Source organism: Crocodylus siamensis, chromosome 3 (genome assembly GCF_052110815.1).
Source record: "Crocodylus siamensis isolate JL-2025a chromosome 3, ASM5211081v1, whole genome shotgun sequence".
Classification (NCBI taxonomy): domain Eukaryota; kingdom Metazoa; phylum Chordata; order Crocodylia; family Crocodylidae; genus Crocodylus; species Crocodylus siamensis.
The window spans coordinates 211,407,486-211,434,539 of NC_143397.1; the positions used below are offsets into that span (position 1 = coordinate 211,407,486).

Sequence of the window (27,054 nt, forward strand, 5' to 3'; positions counted from 1 at the left end):
CTGTGACAATGATTCACATGATAAATCCAGATATTTCAAATAAGAATCAATGGTATTAAAAAGATTGCTAACCTGTTGGGGGTCTTTCTGAGTTCTTTGCAATAGAAGATTTGTTTTATTTTTCTGTAGTTGAAAGACAAGTCAAAACTACGAGCTGGCATTTCTTCAAATACATAGGGGGTAAAAAGAGGGTCCCGGGTAATGTGGGGCCCCTGCAGGACACGATGGGCAACTTAGTCATCACGCCAGATGACAAAGCTAACATATTTAACGATTTCTTTGCCTCTGTCTTCCTAAGTAGGGACCAGTTCAGCCACCTCCCTGCTGGGCCCCCCTCGGGCCCCGGGAGAGACACGCCTGGGCCAGGGGTTAGCGAGGAGTTAGTTAGGGTACTTCTGGAGAGGCTGGACGTGTTCAAATCCGCTGGTCTGGACAATCTTCACCCTAGGGTTCTACAGGAACTGGCCGAGGTCATTGCGGGACCCCTGGCGCGGCTCTATGAGCACTCGTGGTGCTCTGGCGAGGTGCCGGAGGACTGGAAGAGGGCCAATGTGGTCCCTATCTTCAAAAAGGGAAAAAAAGAGGACCCGGGAAATTACAGGCCAGTTAGTCTTACCTCAATCCCGGGTAAGCTCTTTGAAAAAATTATCCTGGCACACATCCAGGAAGGCCTTGCGGGGGAATGCATGCTCAGGGGCAACCAACATGGGTTCATCAGTGGCAGGTCTTGTCAGACCAACCTGGTGGCCTTTTACGATCAGGTCACCAAATCATTAGACGCAGGGGTTGCTGTGGATGTAGTCTTTCTGGACTTCCGGAAGGCTTTCGACACTGTCTCTCACCCTGTCCTCATCAAAAAGCTGGGAGACTGTGGTGTCGATGCCCACACGGTCAAATGGGTCGCCAACTGGGTGGAGGGCCGCACCCAGAGGGTGGTAGTGGATGGGTTCTTCTCGACCTGGAAGGATGTGGGCAGTGGGGTTCCGCAGGGCTCGGTCCTCGGGCCCGCACTGTTCAACATCTTCATCAGTGACTTGGATGAGGGGGTAGAAAGCACCCTGTTCAAGTTTGCTGATGACACTAAGATGTGGGGGGATGTGGGTGCACTAGAAGGGTGCAATAGGCTACAAGCTGACCTTGACAGGTTGCAACGGTGGGCGGATGAGAATAGGATGGGGTTTAACACTGATAAGTGCAAGGTGTTGCACATGGGGAGGAAGAACCGGCACCACACTTACAGGTTGGGGAACTCCCCTCTTGCCAGCACGGAGACGGAAAAGGATCTTGGAGTCGTCATTGACTCCACGATGAACATGGGCCGGCAGTGTGGGGAGGCAGTCAAGAAGGCCAACCGTACCCTGTCATGCATCCACAGATGCATCTCGAGCAGGTCCAGGGAGGTGATCCTCCCCCTCTATGCGGCACTGGTCAGGCCGCAGCTGGAGTACTGCGTCCAGTTCTGGGCGCCACACTTCAAGAGGGACGTGGACGATATGGAAAGAGTCCAGAGGAGGGCCACTCGTATGATCAGGGGTCAGCAGGGCAGGCCTTATGAGGAGAGGCTACGGGACCTGAACCTGTTTAGCCTCCACAAGAGAAGGTTAAGGGGGGACCTTGTGGCCTGCTACAAACTGGTCAGGGGGGATCAGCGGGTATTGGGGGAGTCCCTGTTCCCCCGTGCGCTGCCAGGAGTGACCAGGAATAACGGTCACAAGCTGGCGGAGGGTAAGTTTAGATTAGATATTAGGAGGCGCTACTTCACAGTCAGGGCGGCTAGGGCCTGGAACCGGCTTCCAGGGGAAGTGGTGCAGGCTCCTAGCCTGGGGATTTTTAAAAGGAAGTTAGATAAGCACCTTGCCGGGGTCATCTGACCCCGGTGCTCTTTCCTGCCAAGGCAGGGGGTCGGACTAGATGATCTACCTAGGTCCCTTCCGACTCTAGCTACTATGATACTGTGATACTATGATAGGTGTTCCTTGAGTATAAAAATGTCTGAGAACCACTGGGCTAGCATCAAGAGCGCCTATCTATGGAAGGAGGGAATCTAGGTTCAAGGCCCTCCTCACCCTGAGGGCGTTCAGACCTGTGTTTCCCAGTACCCTAAGTATAATGAGAGAGGCGAGTGTGGTCTGGTGAGGCTGTAGTCTGTATCCTTCTTCTTGAAGCTGTGCCATTGTGCAACAAAATGCTGGACTTGTGGAACATGAAAGAAAGATTTATACTGTTTTGTCCAGCCATGGAGGAATTCACCTGGAAGAAAGGAAGGCTGGATTATAATTTCTGCTCCCAAAACTCTTTATACATTTTATCTAATGGTTCCTTTAAGGCAAAATGCATAAACTAGTTGTCCATTAAGCAGGAGCTGGAGCCTAGGATATTTCATTTTCACAGGGGTAGTTTCAGACCTGGAATATAAATTAATTCTCTCACACTTTATGAATCTTGGATTCCTCTTTACCATGTCCATAGCTAAGATGTTAACACAGAAATTGAGTAGTTGTGCTTATATTTTGGAGGCACTTAATGAAAATGTAGTCTTGACGAGAAGTCATTTTAATTTTTATTTTTATGAAATAAGAAAAAATGAAATATACATGTTTGTGATTTGTTCAATTAACAAATATCAAGTTGGTGTTTTTTTAATTGCAAGACCTTGAAGTATAAAACTAGAGATTTTAACAGGATAGTATTGCCTAATGTAAGGACATTTTTTGCAACTACAGCTGGAACCTTCTTAGTAATGTCCTCTAAAAACTTCTATAAAGTCACTTAGGTTCAATTTTGAAATAAAATCACTTTCATGTGACAGGTGAATGAGGTTACCTTTTTTTCAGGAGGTCATGCTCATCTTTTGATGTCAAGAGGGAAAAAAATCTCCTAAATTGCAGTTAATGTTACAAACAACAAGACCACAAGAGACATTTTAAAAAATGTGGGGAAGACCCCTTTCATTTCATGGCAGCACCAATAATTTCTTTGGATTCTTTGCAGTTTCAATGTATCAGTGATATTCAATGTATTCAATGAAAGGCAGTCATTTCAGTTTTCTTTCTCAATGTCTAATTCCAACAAGTAAAAGTATGCAGAGATTCCTATTTCAAGAAGTCTGAAGAACTAGTGAAAGAGATTTCTGCCAAGCTTTTGTACAAGTTGGAGTTTTTAGAAAAATCTCTGTTGTAATTCATCACTAGTTTTATTGATTCATAGGGATAAATCTGGGATCAGTGATGTTCACTTACATGGTAAGTGTTCAGTGACTATGGGATCTTGAAATTCTGGGGTATTACCTTGGCTCTTCAGGTGGCACATCATACCGTTGATGCTTCCTCACATAAATCTTTCAGAACAGGGTACTTAAATAAAATCTCTGAAAAAAAAATATCTTAAAGCTTCTCTCTTGTCAAAGCTCACTGCAAGTATCAACAGTCAGTTCAGCTCCTTCAGCAATGTGCATTATTCCTTTTGAAGGTAGCTGTTCATGGAAGAAAAGCCTTTCATTTCTATAATGTCAGATAAGAACAAGATTTTGGATGATACCGTAACTTGCAACAGCCCTTTTTCTTCAATAGACAGATTGCCATATCCATTCAAAAAAATCTGACAAGATCCTTTGAATCTCTTCCAAATTACTGAGGATTCTTTCCAAGGTTCCCCAGTGGCTCGTGTCTTTGTTCCTATGCTCTGTGGTTCCTTCAAGAACCAAAGCACTGTCCATTGCCTTCCACTTGCACGTGCACAAATGCAGTAGGGAAGCCACCCCTATGAGGTGCTCTCAAGTACAGTGCATATAAAAGTTAAGAGCATCTGTGAAAGACACCACAGGAGTGGCTTCACTACTGTATTTCCAGATTTGGTGAATGCTAGCAGGAGTGGATGGGTAGGACAGGTTCAGGGATATCCTGCCGTCTCGTGAAAATGGTGTTAACCAACAATACTCAACCGTGGTTCTGTAGCACCCTGGGGTGCCATGAGATACTTTAAAGCATGCTGTAGGGTGCCACATAATATTAAAACTGTTAGGCATGCAAACACCTACATGTATTTGTATCTTTCAAAGCAGTCTTTAATAATCAACTCTTAAATTTTGACTTTCAGCAGAAGGTTTCATTCAAATCCTTGAATTTTGGATTTTGTTTTGCAGGAAATTTACAGCTGTTAATGAAAATACCTGATGAATTATTTGGAGTAAGCTATAAGCCCTTAATGTTTATGATAGATTTGATATCTCAGAGGCACTTTATTTATCACAACAAACTGAATATTTTTACAGTTTTTAAATAGTACCCATTTCCTTCAATTTGCAAATGTGACAGCAAAGTAGTCATTGTGCCACCTGAAAAAGTGATGATAAAATAAGTATCAGTAAGTCATTAATGTTGTTGAGCAAATGAATAAACATAATAATAATAAAAAAAACCCCTAGGTTTTGGGGGGGGGGGGGAGGGTAGGGGGGAAAGGGAAGAGGAGGGGTTCTGGATAAACCAGATCCAGTTTTTGGAGCATTCCTGAAGACAAGAGCCTTAAAGTTTATAGCAGGGGTGGGCAATTATTTCAGGTGGAGGGCTGCTGACTGAGTTTTGGCAAGCCATCAAGGGCCACATGACAGGCAGCCAGGGGCAGATAAATACTGATTTTCTAAATTTTTTAGGTGCTCCATAGGCCGGATAGAATGGCCTGGTGGGCCACATCCAGCCTGCGGGCCTCATTTTGCCCACCCCTGGTTTATAGGTGATAAACAATAGGGTTTAGGATATGTACGATTTTCTGAACAATTATAAGGTGACAGCATAATGACATGGATGACAAGTGTGAAATGTAGAAATAAGAGAAACTAAAGGTCAGTTGTGCTGTCTCTGCTGCAGTCCAGTCGAGCATTGCATTCAAGAGGAAAAGCAGTTTTCATGTTGATGAAAACGTTGCCTTGACAATTGCATTCTTTCAATTACAAAATCCAGAGCTGACAAAAAAAGTACCTGTTCCTATTTTATATAATTTCACTATATTCTCTCTACGTATCTGAAGTAGGGGCTGAACTTAGATAAGTCATTTTATGAACTGTATGAAATTTGTCCGTTTTGATAGCCAATTGTAACCACTGTGCTACTGGATATTAAACCTAGGTGAAACTTCAATGGGTGTTTCATTTTGAAGCTGTTTCCACATGTTTCGAGCTTGAAACAGTGAAAAAGAAATGAAACGAAAGACTTTGAAACAGCTTCAAAACTAAATGAGGGCACTTAAAGCTGGGCTTGACTGCAGCTAAACAGAAACTAAGGAGAGGGAGAGGGAGAGGGGAAGCAGCGGGGTAGGACTGCTCTGACATAGACTGTGTGGCTGGCCAGTGACTGTCATCCTTCCTTGAGGTCCCTTCCAATCCCAGTGCTCTGGGGGAGAGAGAGAAAAACAGCATAAAAAGCATTGTTTGAACTGAGGTTCTTTGTGCCTTGGAGTCAGCTTATTGAGCTGTGTCTTCCGGCAGCTCAGCAGCATCAGCAACCTATTCACCTATCTTTTTGAAACCACTGCGCCTATCTCCTTGAAACCTGGCAGGTTTCATGGCCTCAGCAGGTGCTACTATGCCTGCTGTTTTCATCCTGCTCTGCCTTAATACACACACGTGACATGAGTTTTGCTTGTCAGTAGCCTGAGGAGCAGTTTCACCAAAACCCCCACACCTGCCCCTTGAAACTTGACAGGCTTTGTAGCCTCAGCAGAGGCTACCACCCTGTTGTTTTCATTCTAATCAAGAAAGAAATGACAAAGTTATAGGCATTTTCATGATTCCCCATTATAGCCTGTGGATGAAACGTTGAAACAGCAAAACAGTTTTGACGCAACAAAGCAGAACAGTGCTTCAAAACAGTGAAACAAAACACTGTCCCTTCAAAATGGCAAAATGGAAGCTGAACAAAATGGTGCTGTTTCACACAGCCCTACTGGATTTACAAGAAAGGCTTGAATCTATAGGTCCATATAGTTTTTACGTGAGATGAGATGTCATTGTAGCATTAGTAAGTTAAATAAGCTATTGATTTTCTGTAATGTTTCAATTACCAATCAACAGGCTTTGGTGGCAAGGATGGTGAGGGAAGGGTTGGGATGAAGGAATCTGTCTGGGTGCATGTACATGTGCTATTAAGGCAACGCGTGCCATTCGCCCTGGACTCAGCTGCTCCTGGGTGTAATGTCTGCACATGTGCCCAGTACCGCAGCACTTGGAGCCAGGGTGGAGCGGCCCCAGGCTAGCAAGGGAGCTTGGGGGATCATCCCCGGGCTCCGCGTGGTGGCATCAAGGGGCAGAGGGGCTGGCTGGGGCATGAGGGAGCTACAGTGTGGGGCTAGGTGGCAGGCAGCCCTAGCACTGTAGTACCCTTGTGCCCCAGCCAGCCCCAGTCACCATGTGCGTTTTGGTGGAGTAACTTACTCTGCTGTAAGATAGTATTGTCCCAGACAGTACTATCCTACGGAGGACTTAATTTACTGTGCCCTAACAAAGTACACATGTAGACTGTGATATTTTGCTGTGAGTCAACTGTGCAGTAAAACACACATGTAGATGCACCCACTGTGGCTCAGCCAATAAGAGAGCTCTGGAAATGGGTAGAAGATTTAGATTTTTTTTCCCACCCTTCCCTTACATTCCTGATCTGAGGTGCGCCCTTCTGAACTAAACCACCAAACTGTTGAATAAAAGCAGCTTATAAAGATGCCCACTGGAATTCACATGATCAGAGATCCTGATTTTGCCAAGCTTGGCATTGCCCTGTGTAGGCACCCCTTTGTAATGCCGTCGCTCCAGCAGTCACCTCTGGTTTCTCCCCTGATATCCCAGGTGGAAATTCTCTTGCCAGTTGTACGTCCCACCCCCCTGTCATTGGCTTTGACGGCTACATAGGATAGGAGTTTGGATCTCCACAGTGCAGATACATTTCCTGTAAGTCTCCCTCTTTCTTCCTGTAGGATCTTAGACTGCCTCACCAAAACTTTTTGCAGCAGTGTTCTTTTTTGGAAGTAGCATGTACCTAAAAGCTTAAGCAAATGTTTAATTGTACATGTTTCTGTTGTCCAAGGGAAAAAATAATAGTAACAACTCTTCTTTGGGAAGAGAAACCAAACTTAACCAAAAGCTTTCATTTTGGTCTACTCCTCCATTAGGTTTTGAGTGTTAAAATAAATTAATTTTTATATTGGATAAATCCCAAATCATTAAAAAAGTATCCTTTAAACTCCTGCTATTTAACCTGCTCTCACAACTCACATTAGTGGCATGGTCCAGCTGTATTAGTTAGGAAACAGTGCCAGTAGATTTTCCAACTCTCCCATTTATTTGGTTTGTTATATTTTCAGTAAGTTCCTTACACCCAGGTCATCAAAGGCATTGAGATATTTTAGTTTTTCTTCCTGAGTTTCCCTATAAGAAAAATTAAATGGAACTTATGAAAATATTTATCTACCTTTGTGTGTCACTTTTTAAGAGGCTTTTGTTAGAAAATTATATAACTACATTATTTATGCTGATTAATTTATTAATAAAGTCACTTACAGTTTCAACAATTCCACAATTAAAACCCAGTACATTTTTGCTAATGTTCCCTATGGCAATGACACATGTCAACTAAAGATAGAAACAACAAAGTTAAGCCTTCCACTCTGGGTTTAGTGCGTCTTTTATCCCTGGATAATCCAGTATGCATGATCTCAAGCATTAATTTAGGACCAGCAATCCTTAGGCACAGGAGGATTTAAGAACTGTATTAATGTTAACTTTGAACTTCCATGCTGTTGTTGATGTTTAAAACTTGCATGGTATTCAGAGCAAGCCTCTGGGGCTGTACTTTTGGAGTGGATTGTTAACTTTCTGCCTAGAGACATAGGTTTCATTTCTGCCTTGGGTCACAAATGAAAGTGAATTTGAGAGCTTGGCTGATAGTAGCCTGTAGTCCAAAGGCCCAGAATTGGGGGGAGGGATTTGCCAAAGAAAACAAATATATGCACATAGTTTCTTTCATTCCTGTCGAGGTATATTCATAGTCTGGTCCTTACATGCTATACTGATTTATGGCAAGTCTACTGTCCTTCCAGCTAAATATTTTGGCCACACAATGTCTCTATAGGACTCCAGCTACATGCTGTCAAACTCTTGGTTTCAAGTTGATTAAAGGCTGGTTTAGTTGTTTTCAACAGGAATTTTGTTTTGTGGGAAAAATCAGACACAGAAAATGGGGAGAATTATAGAGTTGGGTGTAGAATTTTTTTACCTTTAATGCTCCTCAAGTTATCTTGTATGATATTCTGTTGTGTGAATGCGAAGAGCTAAAACATTAAAGACCCTTGGCACATGTTCTGTTAATGGCACTGTGATCTGATTGCCAGTCTCAACAACTTGTACCTCCTGCCATTGTCGCATACATTGCAGGAAGCATGACTTCAGGAATGGAGACAGGTCACAACAGTACCCTGCATTTGCCAGTGCAGGGAGAGCCTGGGGACATAATTATGCCTCCCCCTGTACTGGTAAGATGAAAGCTGGGTGTCCACAGCCTGGTGTGAACTATTGCTGTCCCAGGGCTGGGACTAAGAATCATTTGCTTAATAGTTTTAGCTACACTGGAGCTGGCGGGATACTCCAGTGCAGTTTTGGGGCTGGGACCCACAATCAGGTGATTGTGGGTCCAAGCCCTGTGACTGCACTGGGGCTCATCTCAGAGCCCGTTTGCCTGGATGTCAGAAAACCTCATCTGCAGCCCTGCTGCATATGCAGTTTTTTAAGATCTCAGTGGATGAGAACCCTCCATGATCCCAGGATTCCTGTGGCTAGGATGTATGCCCCTGGGAGCTGTGGAGCAAGGCAGTCAACTTCCCTGATTGCAGGGAGCCATGGCTGAAAACAGCAGGGTACAGCCCCATGCAGGGCTGCATGCCATGGCTGTCAGCCTGCCAGCATGAGGAGCTGTCACCCAAGCCTCACCATGCAGTGGATGTGAGGACCAGGCATGGTGAGGACCCTTCCACATATTCAGTTTAAGGCACAATGAAAATCAACCACAAAAATATTACACATTTTGTGGAATAATATTGTGGCTGGCTTTCCATTTTGTTGTGCCATTACTTGCCTGAATGTGTAGCTATGTTACTATTTAAGACAATAGGTCGATTGAGTCTGAAGTGCAACATCTGCCAGGGACCAAAGAGATTGTTAAGAGTCAAGTGGGAAAAGCCACACTGACACAAACAGGAATCCTTCAGGAAACAATAGGGAAGATTGGGAATACCTGTGACTTAGCTTTCCAGCCTAAGAATGAATTACTCTTTCCAAGGCTAAGTCTAGAATCAGAGGGGATAAGTTAGTTTTGACAGGCATGCAAGAGAGATGCAGAGAGATTCTGCTGCAAACAGTAGTCAGTTTCTCTGAGCCAGGAATAGGGGTTTTTCTCAGTGGAAAGGAGTTTATAATTGTTCGTTAGAAAAGATGAAGGACCCGGGATGGGGAAGTAGACCTAGAGGATTATTTGTGGCTTTCCCCCTCTGCTCTGTGTATTTGTTCCTTTTGGGCAAAATAAAAAAAATATTTTGTGTGTAAAGAAGCCTGTCGCAGCCAGTGTCACAGACTCCTGGAAGAAATCACTTTCATAGAACAAACTCAGCTTGGTCCTGTGCAGGAACAAACTATCCCAGTGCACAGAATGACTAGCAAGTATGGCAAAAGACTATCTTGGCTTGGCTTAGCAGGGAACTCTTCAATGAGCTAAAACACAAAAAGGAAGCTTACAAGAAGTGGAAACTTGAACAAGCAACTAGGGAGGAGTATAAGAGTATTGCTCACAGCAGGGATTAAATCAGGAAGGCCAAAGCACTGGCTGGAGCAGGGGTCCTGTGTGGTGTTGTCCCAGAGCTGCTGGGTGGCCACTGTGTGCAGTGCCTACCACTGGCCAGACTGCGCTGTGCTTGGTGCCCATTCCAGCCACTCCGGTATCCACATTGCAAACACCACAGGTCCCAGACAAGCTGGAACAGCTGTTGGATCAGGTATCCTGAGGTGGGGATGGGATCCATGGGTCCAGTTCAGCCTGTGGACCACCTGTGTACCACTCATTCGGCTTTTGGAGCCAGATGAGTTTGACATCCCTGGTTTATAGATTTGGAAATCTGGGCTGCAGCCCTTTTTATTATTGGAGTAGCTGGGCAAGTGTTTTCAACCAGAAAGAGAAGAAGGTGCCAGGTTTGTCATTTTAAGAGTGTACTTGAGAGGGACAAAAGAGGGCTTCCTCAGTAGCTAGCATCAGGAAAAATTATTTGCAGAAAGGGGTGTCTCTCTAGGTGGAAAATGTCAGGGGGAAACACGAAGGCCATAATCATAGAATCATAGAGAAGTAAGGCTGGAAGGGACTTCCATAGGTCATCTAGCCAAATATCCTGCCTCAGGCAGGATCACCCCTATCCAAAATATACTTTTCTGTCTCTGTTTTCCTGGGACAACTAAGACCAGGGAACTTGGCATAGGCTGACCTCTCCAACCAAATCCATACAGCTGAAATCTAGTTTCCCTCTAATACCAGAAACACTAGCATCTTCCTTAGCCCTTTGTTGAGCCACCAGAATATTAGACCTAAGTATTTAAAAGGAAGGAACTGTGGAGAAAGAGAAGGCCAAAGTGGGTGAAATGCTTCTGTTTTGGAGTTTCACAAATAGATTTCAGTCTTGTTCTATTCTTTGGTTTATAGATGACAGAACAAAGAAGTCACTGGGTGTGTCTACACATGCATTGATGCACTTTTATTAATGTGCATTACATTTAGTACCTCCAATATGAGATACTATGAGGTACTAAATAAATACGCATTAGGTTGTGCTAATGTGTAGTAGCGCAAGTGCATGCTTTTTAGGTAATGCTTAATGCGCAGTTGACTATTCTACTGCACATTAGCATATTAGCATTGTTTTTTATGCACTGCTTTAATGCACAGTAGAATAGGCTACTGCACAGTAAAGTGCACATGTAGACATGCCCTGTATCCCCTCCAGCTTAAAAGAAAGCTAGGAACCACTGGAAGCCAAGAACTAGTGTGAGCTAGCAAACAAGACAGTTAACAGAGAAATTTGATTTGGAGTGTTTTGGTGGTAGAGGAGCAGCTCCTGTTCACACAGGATCAGTGAATTTGTGTGTTTGGCGTTGTGTCTGCATGGTGGTAATATGTATTTTGTGGCCTCTGATGGTATAGAAATCACTGGTTTTTATTTTATTTTTTTTGAGAGTCTGCTAGAAGCATTTGCTACTCAGGAGCTTTCCTGCCATGGCTTCTAGTTGAGTGTAATTAAGTGGCATGTGGGTAGGGTGGAAAAGAGTCTGCTATATCTGAAGTAAAAGTAAATCTTAGTTTGCTGTTGCTGCAGAATTGGATAATATGCATCCCAGAATAACAAGATAATGGGAGAAAACACAAGATAAATTAATCCAAGAAAGATTATATCAGACCAATCTAATATCCTCCTATGAAGTATAACTTACTTCCTACACAAGGGCAATGATCTAATTTATGTAGACTTAAACACAGCCTTTGACATAGTGGAGATGTTATAACCCACATATTTGACAGGACTGCTGCGTGTAGACAAATATAGCTTGGAGGCCTTGAGTATAAATATGCTTGTCGGTCAGGCCCTCAGGGACCATGACCCCAGGGAGATGGGAGTTCAAGAAGAGTGGTTGCTTCTCAAGGAAGCAATCCTCAGTGCACAAGCTAAATCTATTCCAACACGAAGGAAAGGCAGCAAGAAGGCACAGCAGCCCCCCTGGCTCTCCAGGGACCTAGCGGACCTCCTCCGGCTAAAAAGGAAAGCCTACAAAGGTTGGAGGACGGGATTCACCTCCAAGGAGGATTATTCTGCGCTGGTCCGGTCCTACAGGGAGCAAACCAGGAAAGCCAAGGCTGCAACTGAACTCCAACTAGCTTCAAGCATCAAGGACAACAAAAAGTCCTTTTTCAGATATGTGGGGAGCCGGAGAAAAAGCAAGGGCAATGTTGGACCCCTGCTAAACCAGATAGGGCAACTGACAACTGACGCCCAGGAAAAAGCCAACCTATTAAATAGGTACTTTGCGTCAGTCTTTCATCAGTCCCATGGGACGCCCATGCCTGCTATGGGACAGGGAGATCCGGGTGATGGGGATCCCCTACCATCCATAAATGCTGACCTCGTGAAGGAACACCTTGAGAAGCTGGATACCTTCAGGTCAGCCAGCCCTGACAATCTGCACCCCAGGGTACTCAAGGAGCTGGCGAGCAGCATAGCCCAGCCCCTGGCACGGATCTTTGAAAACTCCTGGCGCTCTGGTGTAGTGCCCGAAGACTGGAAGAAGGCCAATGTGGTGCCGATCTTCAAGAAAGGGAGGAGAGTGGATCCGGCTAACTACAGGCCCATTAGCCTGACTTCTATCCTGGGGAAGATCTTAGAAAAGTTTATTAAGGAGGCCATCCTTGATGGACTGGCCCAGGCTAACATTCTAAGGGACAGCCAGCATGGGTTTGTTGCGGGTAGGTCTTGTTTGACCAATCTCATTTCCTTCTACAACCAGGTGACCTATCACCTAGACGAGGGGGAAGAGATTGATGTCATATATCTTGACTTCAAAAAAGCTTTTGATCTGGTATCCCATGATCACCTCTTGGCCAAACTGGTCAGTTGTGGCCTTGGCTCCACCACGATCCGCTGGCTGGGAAACTGGCTCCGTGGTTGGACCCAGAGGGTTGTAATTGATGGCAGTCACTCATCGTGGTGCCCTGTGACCAGTGGGGTCCCTCAAGGCTCTGTCCTTGGACCCATCCTGTTCAACATCTTCATTAATGATGTGGACATTGGAGTCAGGAGTGGACTGGCCAAGTTTGCCGATGACACCAAATTTTGGGACAAAGCATCCACGCCAGAAGATAGGCGGATGATCCAGGCTGACCTGGACAAGCTCAGCAAATGGGCAGACGAGAACCTCATGGTGTTTAACACCAAAAAATGCAAGGTTCTCCACCTTGGGAGGAAAAACCTGCAGCTTCCTTATAGGCTCGGCAGTGCTACGTTGGATAGCACTACAGAAGAAAGAGACTTGGGGGTCATCATTGACCACAAGATGAACATGAGCCTGCAATGCAATGCTGCGGCTAGTAAAGCGACCAAAACGCTGGCTTGCATCCATAGATGCTTCTCGAGCAAATCCCGGGATGTCATTCTCCCCTTGTACTCGGCCTTGGTGAAGCCGCAGCTGGAGTACTGCGTCCAGTTTTGGGCTCCACAATTCAAAAAGGATGTGGAGAAGCTTGAGAGAGTCCAGAGGAGAGCCACGCGCATGATCAGAGGTCAGGAAAACAGATCTTACGATGACAGGCTGAGAACTATGGGACTCTTTAGCCTGGAAAAGCATAGGCTCAGGGGTGATCTGATGGCCACCTATAAGTTTATCAGGGGTGACCACCAGGATCTGGGGGAACGTCTGTTCAGCAGAGTGCTCCAAGGGATGACGAGGTCGAACGGTCACAAACTCCTGCAAGACCGTTTCAGGCTGGACATAAGGAAGAATTTCTTTACTGTCCAAGCCCCCAAGGTCTGGAACAGTCTGCCATCGGAGGTGGTTCAAGCACCTGCATTGAACACGTTCAAGAGTAAATTGGATGCTTATCTTGCTGGGATCCTATAACCCCAGCTGACTTCCTGCCCCTTGGGCAGGGGGCTGGACTCGATGATCTCCCGAGGTCCCTTCCAGCCCTAATGTTTATGAAATCTATGAAATCTATAAAATGTATAAAAACAGGCTACACTGGATTTTAAAAACTGATCATTCTCTTCCTTACATCCAATATCAAGGGACATGTTACATATGGTTCTTTTGCAACCATTGATCACTAGTCTTTACTCATAATAAAACTGAGCTTCCTTCCTTTCATTTTTACCTCAAATAATAGAAAACTGCTTCAAAGACCTTGGATTCAGTCACAAGCAGAAACAAAATAAGGGTCCGTCTTCGCTACTTTTCAGCCAGGTCTACTTTGTAGATTGTTCTGGACCCTTTGTTTTATCCTTGGAATTTGGGCTGCGAAATAAGTAGACTTTAATATTTTCCCAATGAGAGCATAGAAAGTTGTATCACTTGCCTTCAGAGTTTCTGTACGCTCACAGTATACATGTGTATGTCTTGGACCATGCTTTCTAAACAAAACCAAGATGATGGGAGGAATCCAGTTGGAAGATCTTTCTACATTTTACAGATACTTTTAGTTTTTTATGTTGAACAAGTCAAGCCATATTTATAGATGAGAGAAACATGATTGTTTGTACTTGAGACCTTCTAGCCTCACCTCATGACAGATTTTAAATAAGTTGTAGTAGCCCATAAGTGAAAATGAAGTGTTAGAAAAGTATTACTTGGTCTGTCTATTTATTTTAATGGCAAATTAATGGCCTTAACAGCTATTGTTATTATAGTTTAGAAATACCCTGTATTATATGTCCCTAAAAATGCATTAAAATAGGCATCTTTCCAATACTTTGTTTTAACTATTTCAGCAAAAAAGATGAAAGTAGACTTATTCCCTATCTATTCAGAATGCAGGTTCTTACCTAATAAATAAGTTGGATGAGGCCCATAGCTTTTAGTACTTTACAAACCTTTTAGGCTGATTTTAGACATACTCCTTTTATGTCTTCATTAGAATTTCATGACATGATGATTGTTGAAGAATAATGAGCACCTGTCCTCCACAAGCTTTATGTGCTACTGTTAGAGAAATCTGACCTGTTCTTCAGCCAGTAACTAATTCTGTGGTTTGACTGTATTTGTGACCTATAGAATCTAATCCTTATTTACTGCATCATCCTTATGTGTAGGACCATACAGGCCAAATCCTACTAGATTTGCAAAGTGCCCTCAACTCTCACTGAATTCATTTGAATTTGTAGAAGGTTTTCAATACCTTTTCAGGTTTGGGAGGCCTGAAGATGCAGGAAATGCATGCAAAGCTTCTTGAAAAAGGCCTACCATTCAGGTATGTTATCATTTGCAGTTTTGAGAGGTGGACCGATTCAAGGAGCCTACAGGCTGCGACAACTTCATTTTCACTGGGGTTCTTCTGATGATTATGGCTCAGAGCACATTGTGGATGGAGTGAAATATGCAGCAGAGGTAGGGCCCTTTTTATTCTTCTCTCAAGATATAATGCAAATTTAAGTGTGGTGCAGCTGGGCAAACTGCCCAAGTTTCAGGTTGGTTTATAAAATGTTGTGGAAAGGGCTGTGAATGATTTCCTCTCTGCTCCCCTGTGTGAAAGTATCAACCATAGTCATTCTGAAAGTATCAACCTACTTCCTATTTTCTGCTTGAACCAATTAATTCAGTTTCCCCAAATATCTCCGTGTTGCCATCAGTGAGAGTCTTTTTCTTTGACCTTTACTTGCAGAAATAAGACTTGGCCCTTGTCTTCTGTACAGAAGAGAGAACGCATGGAATGTATGACTTTTTTTAAATGCAGTTGGAGATCTGAGGCTAGGCTGCTTTTATCCTTAACAGTGTCATGTAGCTTGGCACTGACAAAAATAGACAAAAAGCAGTATTCTATGTTGCGTATTTAGGGAGAAAGTTGGGCCTTTTTTCATTACTTTATGATAATGGTTACACTAACTAAATTGAATTAAACTATTGGAGAGTCTCCTGCAAGATTGCAGTCTAAATACAATAATACCATGCTAATAGTCCATGTAAATATGTACAAATTCCACATATGTTCAGGTATTTCCCAGGGACACTTGTTGTTGTATTAATCATTAGACAGGTCCTCTAGAACAGCATTTCTTAACCTGTAGGTTGCGACCCAAAAGTGGGTCGCAAGAATATAATGAAAGGGTCACGAACAAACTTAAAAAACAGCTTGTCCTTTAAAGGAGGAACATGTGGGAAACAATGGGTTTCCCCTTGCAGGCTGGCAGAGTTCTAGCCTCCAAGGAACTGCTTGGGGCTGGGGGAGTGAGAGGAGGGTGATCAGGCAAGAGATGCCACGTGCATGTGGCAGCCAGGCAGCTTGGAGAGCAGCTCCAGGTAAGTCTGTGGAGTGGAGAGAGGTGCGGGGCATAGACAAAGCATCATCAGGATGGGGGGCTCACAGGCAAGGTGTTGCAGGGGTATGGGGGGAAGACATGTGCGTGCATGGGTCTGCAGCCTGGCCAGACTGACACGGGTAGGATCTGCCTCTGCTGCCCAGCGGGCAGGACCCAGTGTGGGAGGGCAGAGCAGGGTAGCAAGACTCAATCCTGCCATCGGCAGGACCCTGCACCAACTGCACCACTAGCAGCATGAGGAGAAATGGATTGGGTAGGAGAGAGGGCCCATGCTGCCCTCACCTCCTCCCAATGCCAGCTGCTCATATGCTGGGCTGTGGCTCTACCCTGTCTCCATGGCCCAGCCGCTGCTGCCACACCCCTCAGGACACAGCTTTATCCCAGAGAGGAGCTGGCATGGCAGGCAGCACAGGTGGCCTGAGGAGTGGTGATGGGAGCAGGGTAGAGTTATGGCCCTGTGCCCAAGCAGCTGGTGGCAGGAGGAAGTGAGGGCAGCATGGTCCCCGTTCCTGCATCTGTTACCCCTCAAGCTGCTGATGGTGCAGCTGACACGGGTCTAGGCAGTGGTGGCAGCAGCAGTGAGTCTCGCTGCTTGGGATGGGGGGCAGCAGGTTGGGAGTGAGGGGCACTGGCAGGGCCAGGGAGCTGTTTTCTACTTAAACTATTTACTGGGTCAGGACTGGCCATCAGTGTTTACAAGTGGGTCCTGGTACAAAAAAAGGTTGAGAACCTCTGCTCTAGAAGAAAAAATACAAATGTGCTCAAAAATGTCCTGAGCAGAGATGAGAGGGAATTGGTATCTTGTTCATTCCCTGCCATTTGGGATGGAGTAGAATCAGGAGCTATAGCACAGTATTTTATAAGGCACTGCTTAATCAAGAGTCTTTGGTTGGAATTTCTCTAACCTGAAAATCTGGCTGAGAAAAAACATGTCAATAGGAAACTCCAATGTTACATGTATGAATATTACATGCATCTGTAATATTTTCTCTGTTGCATTATATGTCTAATTTTAAGCAAATTTTCTATTATTCTCTGCATTGCTCCATGGTCAATTTTTTGTTACATTTAAAAAGTAAATTTTGTAACATACGACTTACAGGAAGCATAAGAAAAAACTGTAGCAGGGATTGGGCATACTTTATTCATATTTTCTGCATTCTCTGTGCACTCAGGTTTCAATGGGGTGCATGAGAAATGCATGCGTCATTGTGGCTCTACCCTGCTTTATATTGCATAACAGCATTGATAAAATCCAGCTTCTTTTTGTTCTCAGCTTCACATGGTGCACTGGAATCCAAAACATGGTAATTTTGCTCCAGCTTTGAAACAACGTGATGGAGTGGCTGTAGTGGGTGCTTTTCTGCAAGTAAGTTTATTTTTGGTAGTACTGTACATATACTGTAGCCCGTTTGGGGGAAAGCTGTTTCTGTTGTATGGCCTTGCATTGCTTTGCATTATAGGAAAACATAGCATAGGCTGAAGATTTTTATGAGGCCTGGTTCCCTTATAATTTATTGTATGTAGAGAGACCCTTAAAACGCACTCATCCCTGTGTGCCTCATCTCCAGTATTTAGTAACATGTTAACAAACGTCACTTTAGAGCAGCATTTCTCAACCCGTGGATCACAACCCAAAAGTGGGTCTCAAGAAGATTTCAGAGGCTCACGAGCTGTAGGTTGAGAAACGCTGATCCCGGGAAAGCACAGAGACTGTGGCAGAACAAAGTGGCAGGGGGGAGCTGTAAGTCTGGGCTGGATGCTCGCGGCAGCAGGGTGGCTCAGTGGGCAGAACAGGCTGTGATCAGGCTGCCTGGCATGGTGGTGATATATAAAAAAGAAGACTAGAGAGGTCACAACTTCCACTATTTGTGCCTTACAGTTACCACTCTTTGGAGAGCTTTTTAGCTTTTCATCCAACCCTAGCAAAACAGGCAGTGGTTATTAAATGGAGCTGAGCTCAGAAGTTTATATATGGATAGTAATAAAAACTTGCTCAGGGTTTAGATCCAAGACTGTGATAGAAATGGATTCAAAGCATGAGCTTTGTAGCTTCCTCCAGATTCGGGAATTGGATCCCAGGTTTTGATCTAGGCCCATGATAATGAACATAAACACAAAATCCTTACTGAGTTGTTCAACTTTATTAAGGCAAAATTCAGTGGTTCCTATAGTAATTGTACAGTGAAAATCCCTGTAGTATTACCTTCTGTCATTTTTTTTCTCTCTCATTTGGGGGCACTAAAATTCAAGTGAGAACATAACATTGAGAGCATAGCCTACTAGCAGATATAACAGAAGCAGACAATGTTAACCTTTCTCTCTGCATGTCTTTGAAAATACATTTTGAGTGCAACCAACAACCATATGAGAGTGCTGAGACGCTTCTGAACATTAACCAGCCAGATCTTGTCCTGGGCTTGTGAGAAGAAACCTAGGGCTATGTGTAGATGAAATGAGGGGCGTGTGTGCACGACACTTTAAAGTAGGCTAAATGCTTTTACACCACTGTAATCGTGTCAGTGTTTGCACACCTTGGCACCATATTGTGCATTAATTCCAGCCGCTGTAGGATATTCAGCGGCATAATGTGCCTTAAATGACTTGGGGTGCAGCAAAATAAACTCCAAGGAGTTTTAGTTTGCTGCTTCTACAGCCATGGAGTGAAGCACTGGGCTCTGTGCAGCTCAGGGGGCCTGCAGGAAGCCCTTCAGGAAGCCCTGCAGGCAGCCTGGGAACAGCCTGGGAAGGCAGGCTTTGCCCAAGAAAAGCAGTGAGCCTGATTTTCAACCCCTCCCCCACCCCAGAGCCTGCCTGCCTACCTGCATGAGTATAGGGACCTGGTGCTTCCCTCCGAGGCTACGGTGCCCTCTGGGACTTCCTAAACCAGGTTCCTGTGGGTGGGTGCTGCCTAGATGGGGGCTGCCACTGATACCACTCCGCCCAGGGACCTCTCTGCCCACTGGCAGCTTGCCCTCCCCTCCCCCATCAGAGAGGGAGGTAAGTGCATGACACAGGAGTTTTAAGGTGTCTAAATTGAAGCAGTGGGTTTTTCAACTCACCACTTCAATTTAGGGCCCCTGTTTCATCTATACACACCCTAGGATTGTAGTTTTCTCCTAAGCCAAACTTCAGTGGATGGTTGGTTTATGGAGTGTAGGATGATGTCAAGAATGAGGTAGCTTGATGAGGCAAAATTTGCATTATTGATAACTTGAATCAAATTTCAACCCATTCTCCCAGAGGTGAGTGGTAGGTGTGCAAAACGGGGGCCCTATTCGATTCGGATTTGGGTTTGGCCAGAATTGGGGACAGCAGTTCAGTCCGTTGATTTGGATCACTGTCCCCGATACTATTTGGCCAAATCTGAATCTGAAGATTCGATGCTGATTTGGAGATGTGATTGGCTGCGGGGGGCCTCGGGTGCCCCCCCAGACCCAGGAGGCACCAGTCGCTGAGTTGGGAGGTCACGGGGTGGGGAAGGGGGGACCTCAGTGCACTCTCCAGCAGACCCAGAAATGGATTGGAAGTGCTTCTGGTCCACTTCCGGGTTTGCTGGTATAACCTGGGCGGTACTTCAAGAGGTACCCCCTCTCCAACTGAAGGGATCAAAGCAGGTGCACAACCGCTGTAGGAGGTGTTGGGACTCTCCTCCTCCTATAGAGCAGAGCCAGACCACCAATGGGGACTTAACCATATACCTTTTAATGAGAGAACAGTACTGGGAACATAACCAGTATAAACCAGGGGGTATAGGGGACACTACAATGCCCCGAGGGGGCAGGATTCAACAAAGGTTATCAATCATAGACATATTCATCCAGTTGACAAAAGACAGGGTTAACAAAATATAAAACACAAACAGCAGAATAAGCAATACTCGTTGGTGAAATATAAAAGGCCCAAAAATACAAAAAGGTCAAATAACAAGGAATATAGGGCCTAGGTACCCGGAGGGGGAGAACACAATGACCCCTGTTTCTTCACTCACCCAAGCTGGGACTTGAACTCAGATCTCCTACATGGAAAGTAAAAACACAACCACACAGCCACCAGTGTTGATGCTAAGCCAAGCTGCTAGGTGTCTTGGTCTTCCAGGAGTCCCAAGCTGCCTGGCCTCTTACGGGAGGAACTGGAAGCAGAGCTGGGAACCTCTCGGGTCACTGCTCAGATCCTTGCTGGAGCTGGGGAGCCTCTCCTGCTGGCCACAGCCTCTCGTAGGGGATCCTGGAGACCAGCAGGAAGCCTCTCCTGCTGGCTTCATGCCGTGCTGCTGAGGGTCCAACTGCTGCCTGCAGGTCCCGGTCCTTCAGGTGCTTCTGGGGCACTGCTCCCATCCCGCTGACCCCGCTCTTGCCAACTCTTTGAAGCTCCTTCCTTGTGGTCCCTCACTGGTCTCCCCTGAGTCAGCTGCACTGCGCCTTTTATCCCCTTCCAGGTGACTCAAGAGGACAATCAGGAGACATGGAGGGTGAGTCTCTGGGGCCTGATTGGTGAGTGAGGAAAGGGAATCCCAAGTCCTCCAATCATCTTTTACCCTTCAAAATCCCTGGACTAAGTCACTACTAGCTAGCCCGTCACACTGCCAAGTGTACTGGGGAGCCCCCTACACTTCTGTGGGACATTCCACCTGCCCCAGCATTGCAGCATTCATGAGCCACCTGCTACCTTGAGGTATGCAGAAAAAACTTTTAAAACTGCGTTTATGTCAGAATCGTCGACTCTTTCCAAATCTTTCTGAATCGGTTCAGAGGGTTTCGATTTCAATTTGGAGAGATTAAAGGGTCCTCTGATTTGATTTGGATTTGGAGATTTGGCCACCGAATCAGGGACCTTTGCACAACCTTAGTGAGCAGCTATCTTATTTTTAGATGCTGTTGCTAAGGACCTTCTTTTGTACTGTATACAGTTGTGATAACATCCTCCTTTGCTCTTCTCCTTTTTTGCTTTCCTGAGAAGATATCCTTTGCTAAGCTATCGACTGTCTGCTTATATCCGCTCTGGACACCAGTCATAAAATGAGGCCACTGTATAAGGGCCAAAGTATTTGAAGGAATGCTACCATTTAATGGCACAGATGCATGCTAAACAAACCATACATTTTCTATCTTTCCTAAGAAAAAATTGAGAGAAATAAAGTACATTTTTTGTAAATAATCACATTTTTTCTTCTATATCCTATTTATAATACAATGTAGAATCCCTTTCTCCCACTGAAGCCCATGGGTGTCATGTTGTAGCATATGTGAGTCTTATATGAAGATTTAGCAAATACTATTAGAATTAAATTAATTCACTTTTAATATTATTCAGGATGTTTTCCACAGTATCAGATATACTTTTGTTTCTTCGTACAAGATGTTCTGAGAACGTTGCTAATTAAACTTACAAGAGATATGGTTTGCGTTCATTTTTAATGCAGTTGTAAGATATGGTGAACAAATATATCATCTGACAAAACTACTTGTACAGCTCATGCTTTCTGCATTACAGGTTGGGAAAACTCTTAAACGAGAGATGAAAAGAATTCTTGAAGAAATAGAATCTATCAAGACCAAGGTAATAAAAGAGTTTGCATTTTATTAGGTTAACAGAGCATCAGCAGAAATGAACATTAGAGGCCAGGTATGACAATCTATTCTGGCTGTACTCTTGGCCATACATCAACATCCTGTGTGTACTGATGAACATGACTCAGAATATTTTCTTTTCTATAAGAAGAAATGTAATTCTCCTTCTCAATTCTGTTAGGTTGGCTTTAATAGGATTTGGACATAAGTTGCTAAATAGTCTTTACAGATATGGGCACAAATAGCACTGAACTCCATGCCCTAAAATGTTTTTTCAAATGAATGCAGTATAAGAATGTAGTTCTGTATTTTTTCACATAGGCAGAACTTCTACAGAATTGTTATCAGACCTAGTCTTATTGAACAGAAAAGTAAATTTTAACAATTTAGGATTTCCTAAAAATATTATTCTATTACCAACATCAGGATCCTTTCTAGCTGTCTCCACATTCTACGTTGGTAATTCATCATGCCGCTCAACTATTTGAAGACTTGCCTCAATCCAGCAAACCTTTAATACTTGGGTTGTCCTTAACGGCACTAGTAGTGCTGTTAAGTTGTATGGTTAAGTCCTCAAATCTCTCTTCCGAGTCTTTATTCACTTCCACCACATATAGAACTGTCTTTGACTTGTATTCCTATATTGACATTATTCCACTTCTTCCTATGGTAGACAAGCTGACCTCATTTGCTTCTCTTCCCCCCTCTGGTCTTCTCATGACATTCATTTCAACACCCCAGTCATCACTTGCCCTACTTAGACATTGCCTTGCTTTTTGCATGCCACCTGCAACCTGAATACCTGTCACTATAACCAAGATTTCTTGAGAAAGTTAACAAACAAAACATTTGTAGATATGTTGAAAAGCAGTGATATCAACCCCACTGCCTGACATCTGAGACTTTGTTTAACTATCAGATTTTTCAACTTGGTCTTGATTTAAAAAGAAAAGGGATGCATGGGGGAGTGGAGGGATAAATGTTCACTTTTATGTAGCAGAAACTTATTACTACTCTCAGAAATACAAAATTAATCTACAACCATTTTGAAAAAGAAACAGCTCAAGAAAGAAGGAAAAATAAGAAAATGAGCTAGACATCAACCCCCAAAATCATTGTCTTTTATTTTTGCATACTTATGTTTTTTACTTTGCAAGATATAAATCTAAACAAGGCTACTTGTTTTTGCTCTTGCAGAATGGTATAGTTAAATTATAGATAAAACTGTGACTACTTGAAATAGTTTGGTAAAGTACATTGTGGTGAAGGAAGTTACAACCATACTAAAAGTGATGGACAGTTTGATATAGTACACTTTTAATGTATTTATACAGGCGATGTAAATAAAATATATGCTGGTTGTTATTATTTTAGAAAGGAAATTTACTGAACAAATGTTTGAAAGGAGGATTTTACTCTTACATGAACACCTTTCATTAAGTTTTCTGTTGCAACTTGAGTCTCCCTTTAAACAAGATGTGTATTAAAATTGCTTACTGAATAGCATTTTGTTTTGTCTGGTTAAGGGGAAAGAGAGTCCTTTTCTACACTTTGATCCATCAATCCTTTTCCCCAAGTCTCGGGACTACTGGACCTATGAGGGCTCCTTCACTACACCTCCTTGTGAAGAGTGCGTCACCTGGATTCTTCTAAGGGAGCCTATTGTTGTCAGCCCAGACCAGGTAAACTGAACCTAGAGATTCATCTATCCACAGGCATGGCTTTTTGTCAATTTTGAATTGATTATGGTGTACATACCAATTCCTCAGCTTGCTGACCTTTTTATTATGGGTCTTTGTAGATGGCAAAGCTGCGGAGCCTTTCCATGAACAGTGAGAATGAACCTTTTCGCCCCCTGGTGGATAACTGGCGTCCTCTACAGCCTCTGAAGGGCAGGATTGTGAGAACCTCCTTCAAATAAATTTCTATTGAAATTGGGTGCCTTTGGAGTGAGAATTCCCAGCTGCCAAAGCCTAGGTAGCAATGTACTCTCTGCTGCTCTCCCCCTGGACTGGCCAAAGGCTGAAAGTCTGAGTAATGAAATATGGTGGATCACTGACTCTGATTTTTAGCAGAGAAAATTTGGCTTGGGTAATTTTTAAAGGTTAATATGGAAATGTGGAGTCTCTGTTGGGCTCATAACAACAGCTTTAGCTTTAAACGGGCCCTTTCTGCCAAGAGCTGTTGGGAGTAAAATGAGCTAGGTTCAATACCTAGATATCTAGAGGTGTCTTCATATTAAAAAGCATAATCATTTTAAGTCTTTACACAGAAAATTGAGAAAACAGAACACCTCTGCTAGATATCCTAATAGACAATATTTCCCTCCTTGCTAGCTTTCAGTGTCTGTACAGAACAATGGGAATTTAATTAGGGGAGGAGTGCAATATAAATTGTGACTCCAAATAGTATCTAATGAATAAATGTTCTTTTAACACACTGCTTTCCCCTTCCTCTGCTGCCTCTCACTTGCAGTTTGTTGTCAGAGATTCAAACAAAGAATCAAGAGCTGCCTTTAGAAAATGCACCTCCCACTTTTGTAGGTGGGAAAGAGTGCTGTCTTTCCCAGCGTTCGAAGAGTTTCCTAGTATTCAGAGAGTAAGCTGTAGCTATGATGATCCAGAAAATAAGCAAGCAGCAAGGATTTCTTAGAGTGATATTTTTTACGGGGCCAACTATGAGTTGGTCCAATAAAAGATATTACCCTAAAAAATCTTTGTGTCTGGCTTCTATAAAGACGCATCTTGCAGCAGTAGGAAACTGAAGTGACAATTTGCCCTTCACTTGTATTCAGCATACTGTTCTGTCCTAAAGTTCCAATACTTTGTTAATTTTTCATCCAAGACAAGACAATTTTGACCCAAAACAGCCCAAAATTATCTCTGTACCTTGTGTGTTGCCCGTGCAAATGAGATCTGCTTGTTTCATCAAGGTACCATTACATCTGGCAAGAGAAGACTTTAATCCATTCTTTGTAGGTTCTTCAATGGTTGCCTCTTCCAGACAAATGATATTTCCAGCTAAAAGATATATTTAGCAGTTGTATTTAAATTGGGCAAGATGAGTCAAAAATCTCCTATTTTTTTAAATTGATATAATTCTTGGGAGGCATTCAAGGCAGAGTTTTGTTCTTTATGTTTCTCTGGCACAGAGAAGGTACAAAGAAAGTCACTGATGAGCAAGTTTTGATTTCAACATAAGGGAAGATTAGCGGTGGACAGTTTTGTTTTGGAGAACTGAAATCAATTTAGCTCAAACTATGAGTATTGAATTTGGGAAACACTTGTAATTATTTTAACAATTGACTTACTCTGATCAACTTTCATTTTTATGTCACAGCATTTGCAATTACATCAGTTTTGAGAAGCTCCAGCATTTTCTTTGATTTCCCAAATCTTCAGGATTTGTCACTAGCAGAAAATGGTTAGTTTCTGTGGAAGGCTTTTTAGAATCATAAGAATTTTCACCTCCATTTTCTTACTCTACCATTTCTCTTACATTTCTCAAAGCCAAATTCTACTCTTGCTTATGTTTGCAATTGATCCTAATGTTAAAAAGATTTGTGAGCAAGAATCTAAGACAAAATTTTGACTCTTATTATCATCAATTGGCTGTGATGTTCTTGTCTCTTGTCTGACTAAAGTTGTCTCAGGATTGTATGGGTGTATAGTAATAGTATTTCCTTCCTTCTCTTCCTTAAGAGAACCAACACTAATAAATACATTTACAGAAGAAATGGTGTTTTTGCTTTCATTTCTAATGATGGCTGACATAAAAACACATAAGACCAGAATTTAACCAAAATACCTGTCACTGGTAATACCTGTCACCATAATGCATCCACTGTATATCTTAAGGATAGATGACAAGTCCAGTACCCATGCCTTTAGTTTGTTTATACAAGACATTGTCACTTTTTTGGCAAGGGAGTAGGATAAAAAAGCACAATCTTAACAATACTTACAGTGTCTAGCTTGGAAATGAACTATCCTTGGTTCAGCTTACCTTGTATGATCATATGTATTTTACTTGATGTTTCCTGAGCTGCTTTGGCTCAACTTTAACTTGCTCATGAAGTCTAGTTTCCAGCAAGGAAATGCATGCTACAACCAGTGGAGTTACTGGATTACTCAGATTTTTTTTTAACCATAGCTTCACCTTTTTGTTTTATACCAAACAAGGCTAGCTTCTTAATGGAGTTAATAGCTTCATTTCCCTTAGGACACAGAACAATATTTGATCAGGCAACAAGAGTCCTGTGAAGTGGAAGTAAAATCAAGTAATAGATTCCCAAGAGGCTGCTATAAAGTCAGGTAACAGAGTCCTGTGAGCCTGTAGAAAAGCCAGGTTGGTCAGAGAGGTCCAAATTAAGCCCTCTGGATCCCTGGAACTTCCATTATTAGTGCTAATGTAAAATGCATTCTCCTATCCTAACACCCTGACCTGGAGGTATATTAGGTTAGTGCACAGTCATTTTTTCCACAATGTGAATTCCAAAATATATCTGAGTAAGTGTAAAAGAAAACTTGTAACTGTGTGAGGGTGGGACACAAGTCAATACAAGCAAAGATAATCTTTTAAGAATAATCTGATTAATGATATTGTGGAGAAGAAAAGCCTCTGAATTTCCTACCAATTGGTATTATAATCTTAATATCTTCTGAAAATGAAATTACATTTTTGTATTCTCTTCCTCCAGGAAAATTTTTATAAAGTTATAAAGCATGTACCAGCAGAGCGTGTACTCTTCAGAGTTCAGTGTCCTAAAATCAGAACCCCTTATACAAATCAATAAAAGACAACATCTTCGCTTTGCATTACCACACATTGCATTCTCTCCTCCACTGCCTGAGGGAGACAGAATAGGGAGAGAAGAATCCTATCATGCTGTTGCATCAGAGCTCTGGTTGCAAACACATGGAAAACTTAATGCAGCAGGTGAAAACCCTACCTGTAATTTGTGTTATTCTATTATATGTCTGACTCCCACACCATCTTGCACTGGCTCTCTCTTTAAGGAAATGTAGTTATACCAGGGGTTGGAACAGATAACCCTTAGTCCACTCCATGAGCAGAGCCAGGATTTGGAGAAGGGGAGTGTGGCAGATGAGTCTGACACCCTGCCCATCTACTCTCCACAGCCTCCAGCTGGAGCAGAGCTGGAGTTGTGCTCCCCCCAACCCCCTCTACCACCGTAAATCAGCTGGGGACATTCTCAGAATCAGGTGGGTTTATTCTTTATGTACCCTCTCCCTGCCTGGCTGTCCTGGGCATCCCTTGCTAGCATAGGGCTTCCAACAGTGTGTTGATGCTCTAACTACAGAGGCAGAGGTATTACCTGACATGGCTTGAGCTCCCCTTGTGGCTACTGCTTTGGAGTGGATGTGAG

General features: G+C 43.4%; 1 protein-coding gene across 1 annotated transcript in view; it reads left to right on the forward strand.

Moving 5' to 3' along the window:
- Positions 1–25,394, forward strand: part of LOC149869414 (carbonic anhydrase 3-like) — a 30,973-nt gene extending 5,579 nt beyond the window's left edge. Inside the window, exons 3-7 of the mRNA XM_090037353.1 lie at positions 15,048–15,166; positions 17,372–17,464; positions 21,589–21,654; positions 23,192–23,347; positions 23,467–25,394. Of these exons, the coding sequence (XP_089893479.1) occupies positions 15,048–15,166; positions 17,372–17,464; positions 21,589–21,654; positions 23,192–23,347; positions 23,467–23,586 (554 nt within the window). The 3' untranslated portion in view covers positions 23,587–25,394. The remainder of the gene's footprint in view (positions 1–15,047; positions 15,167–17,371; positions 17,465–21,588; positions 21,655–23,191; positions 23,348–23,466) is intronic.
- Positions 25,395–27,054: the final 1,660 nt, after the last annotated feature.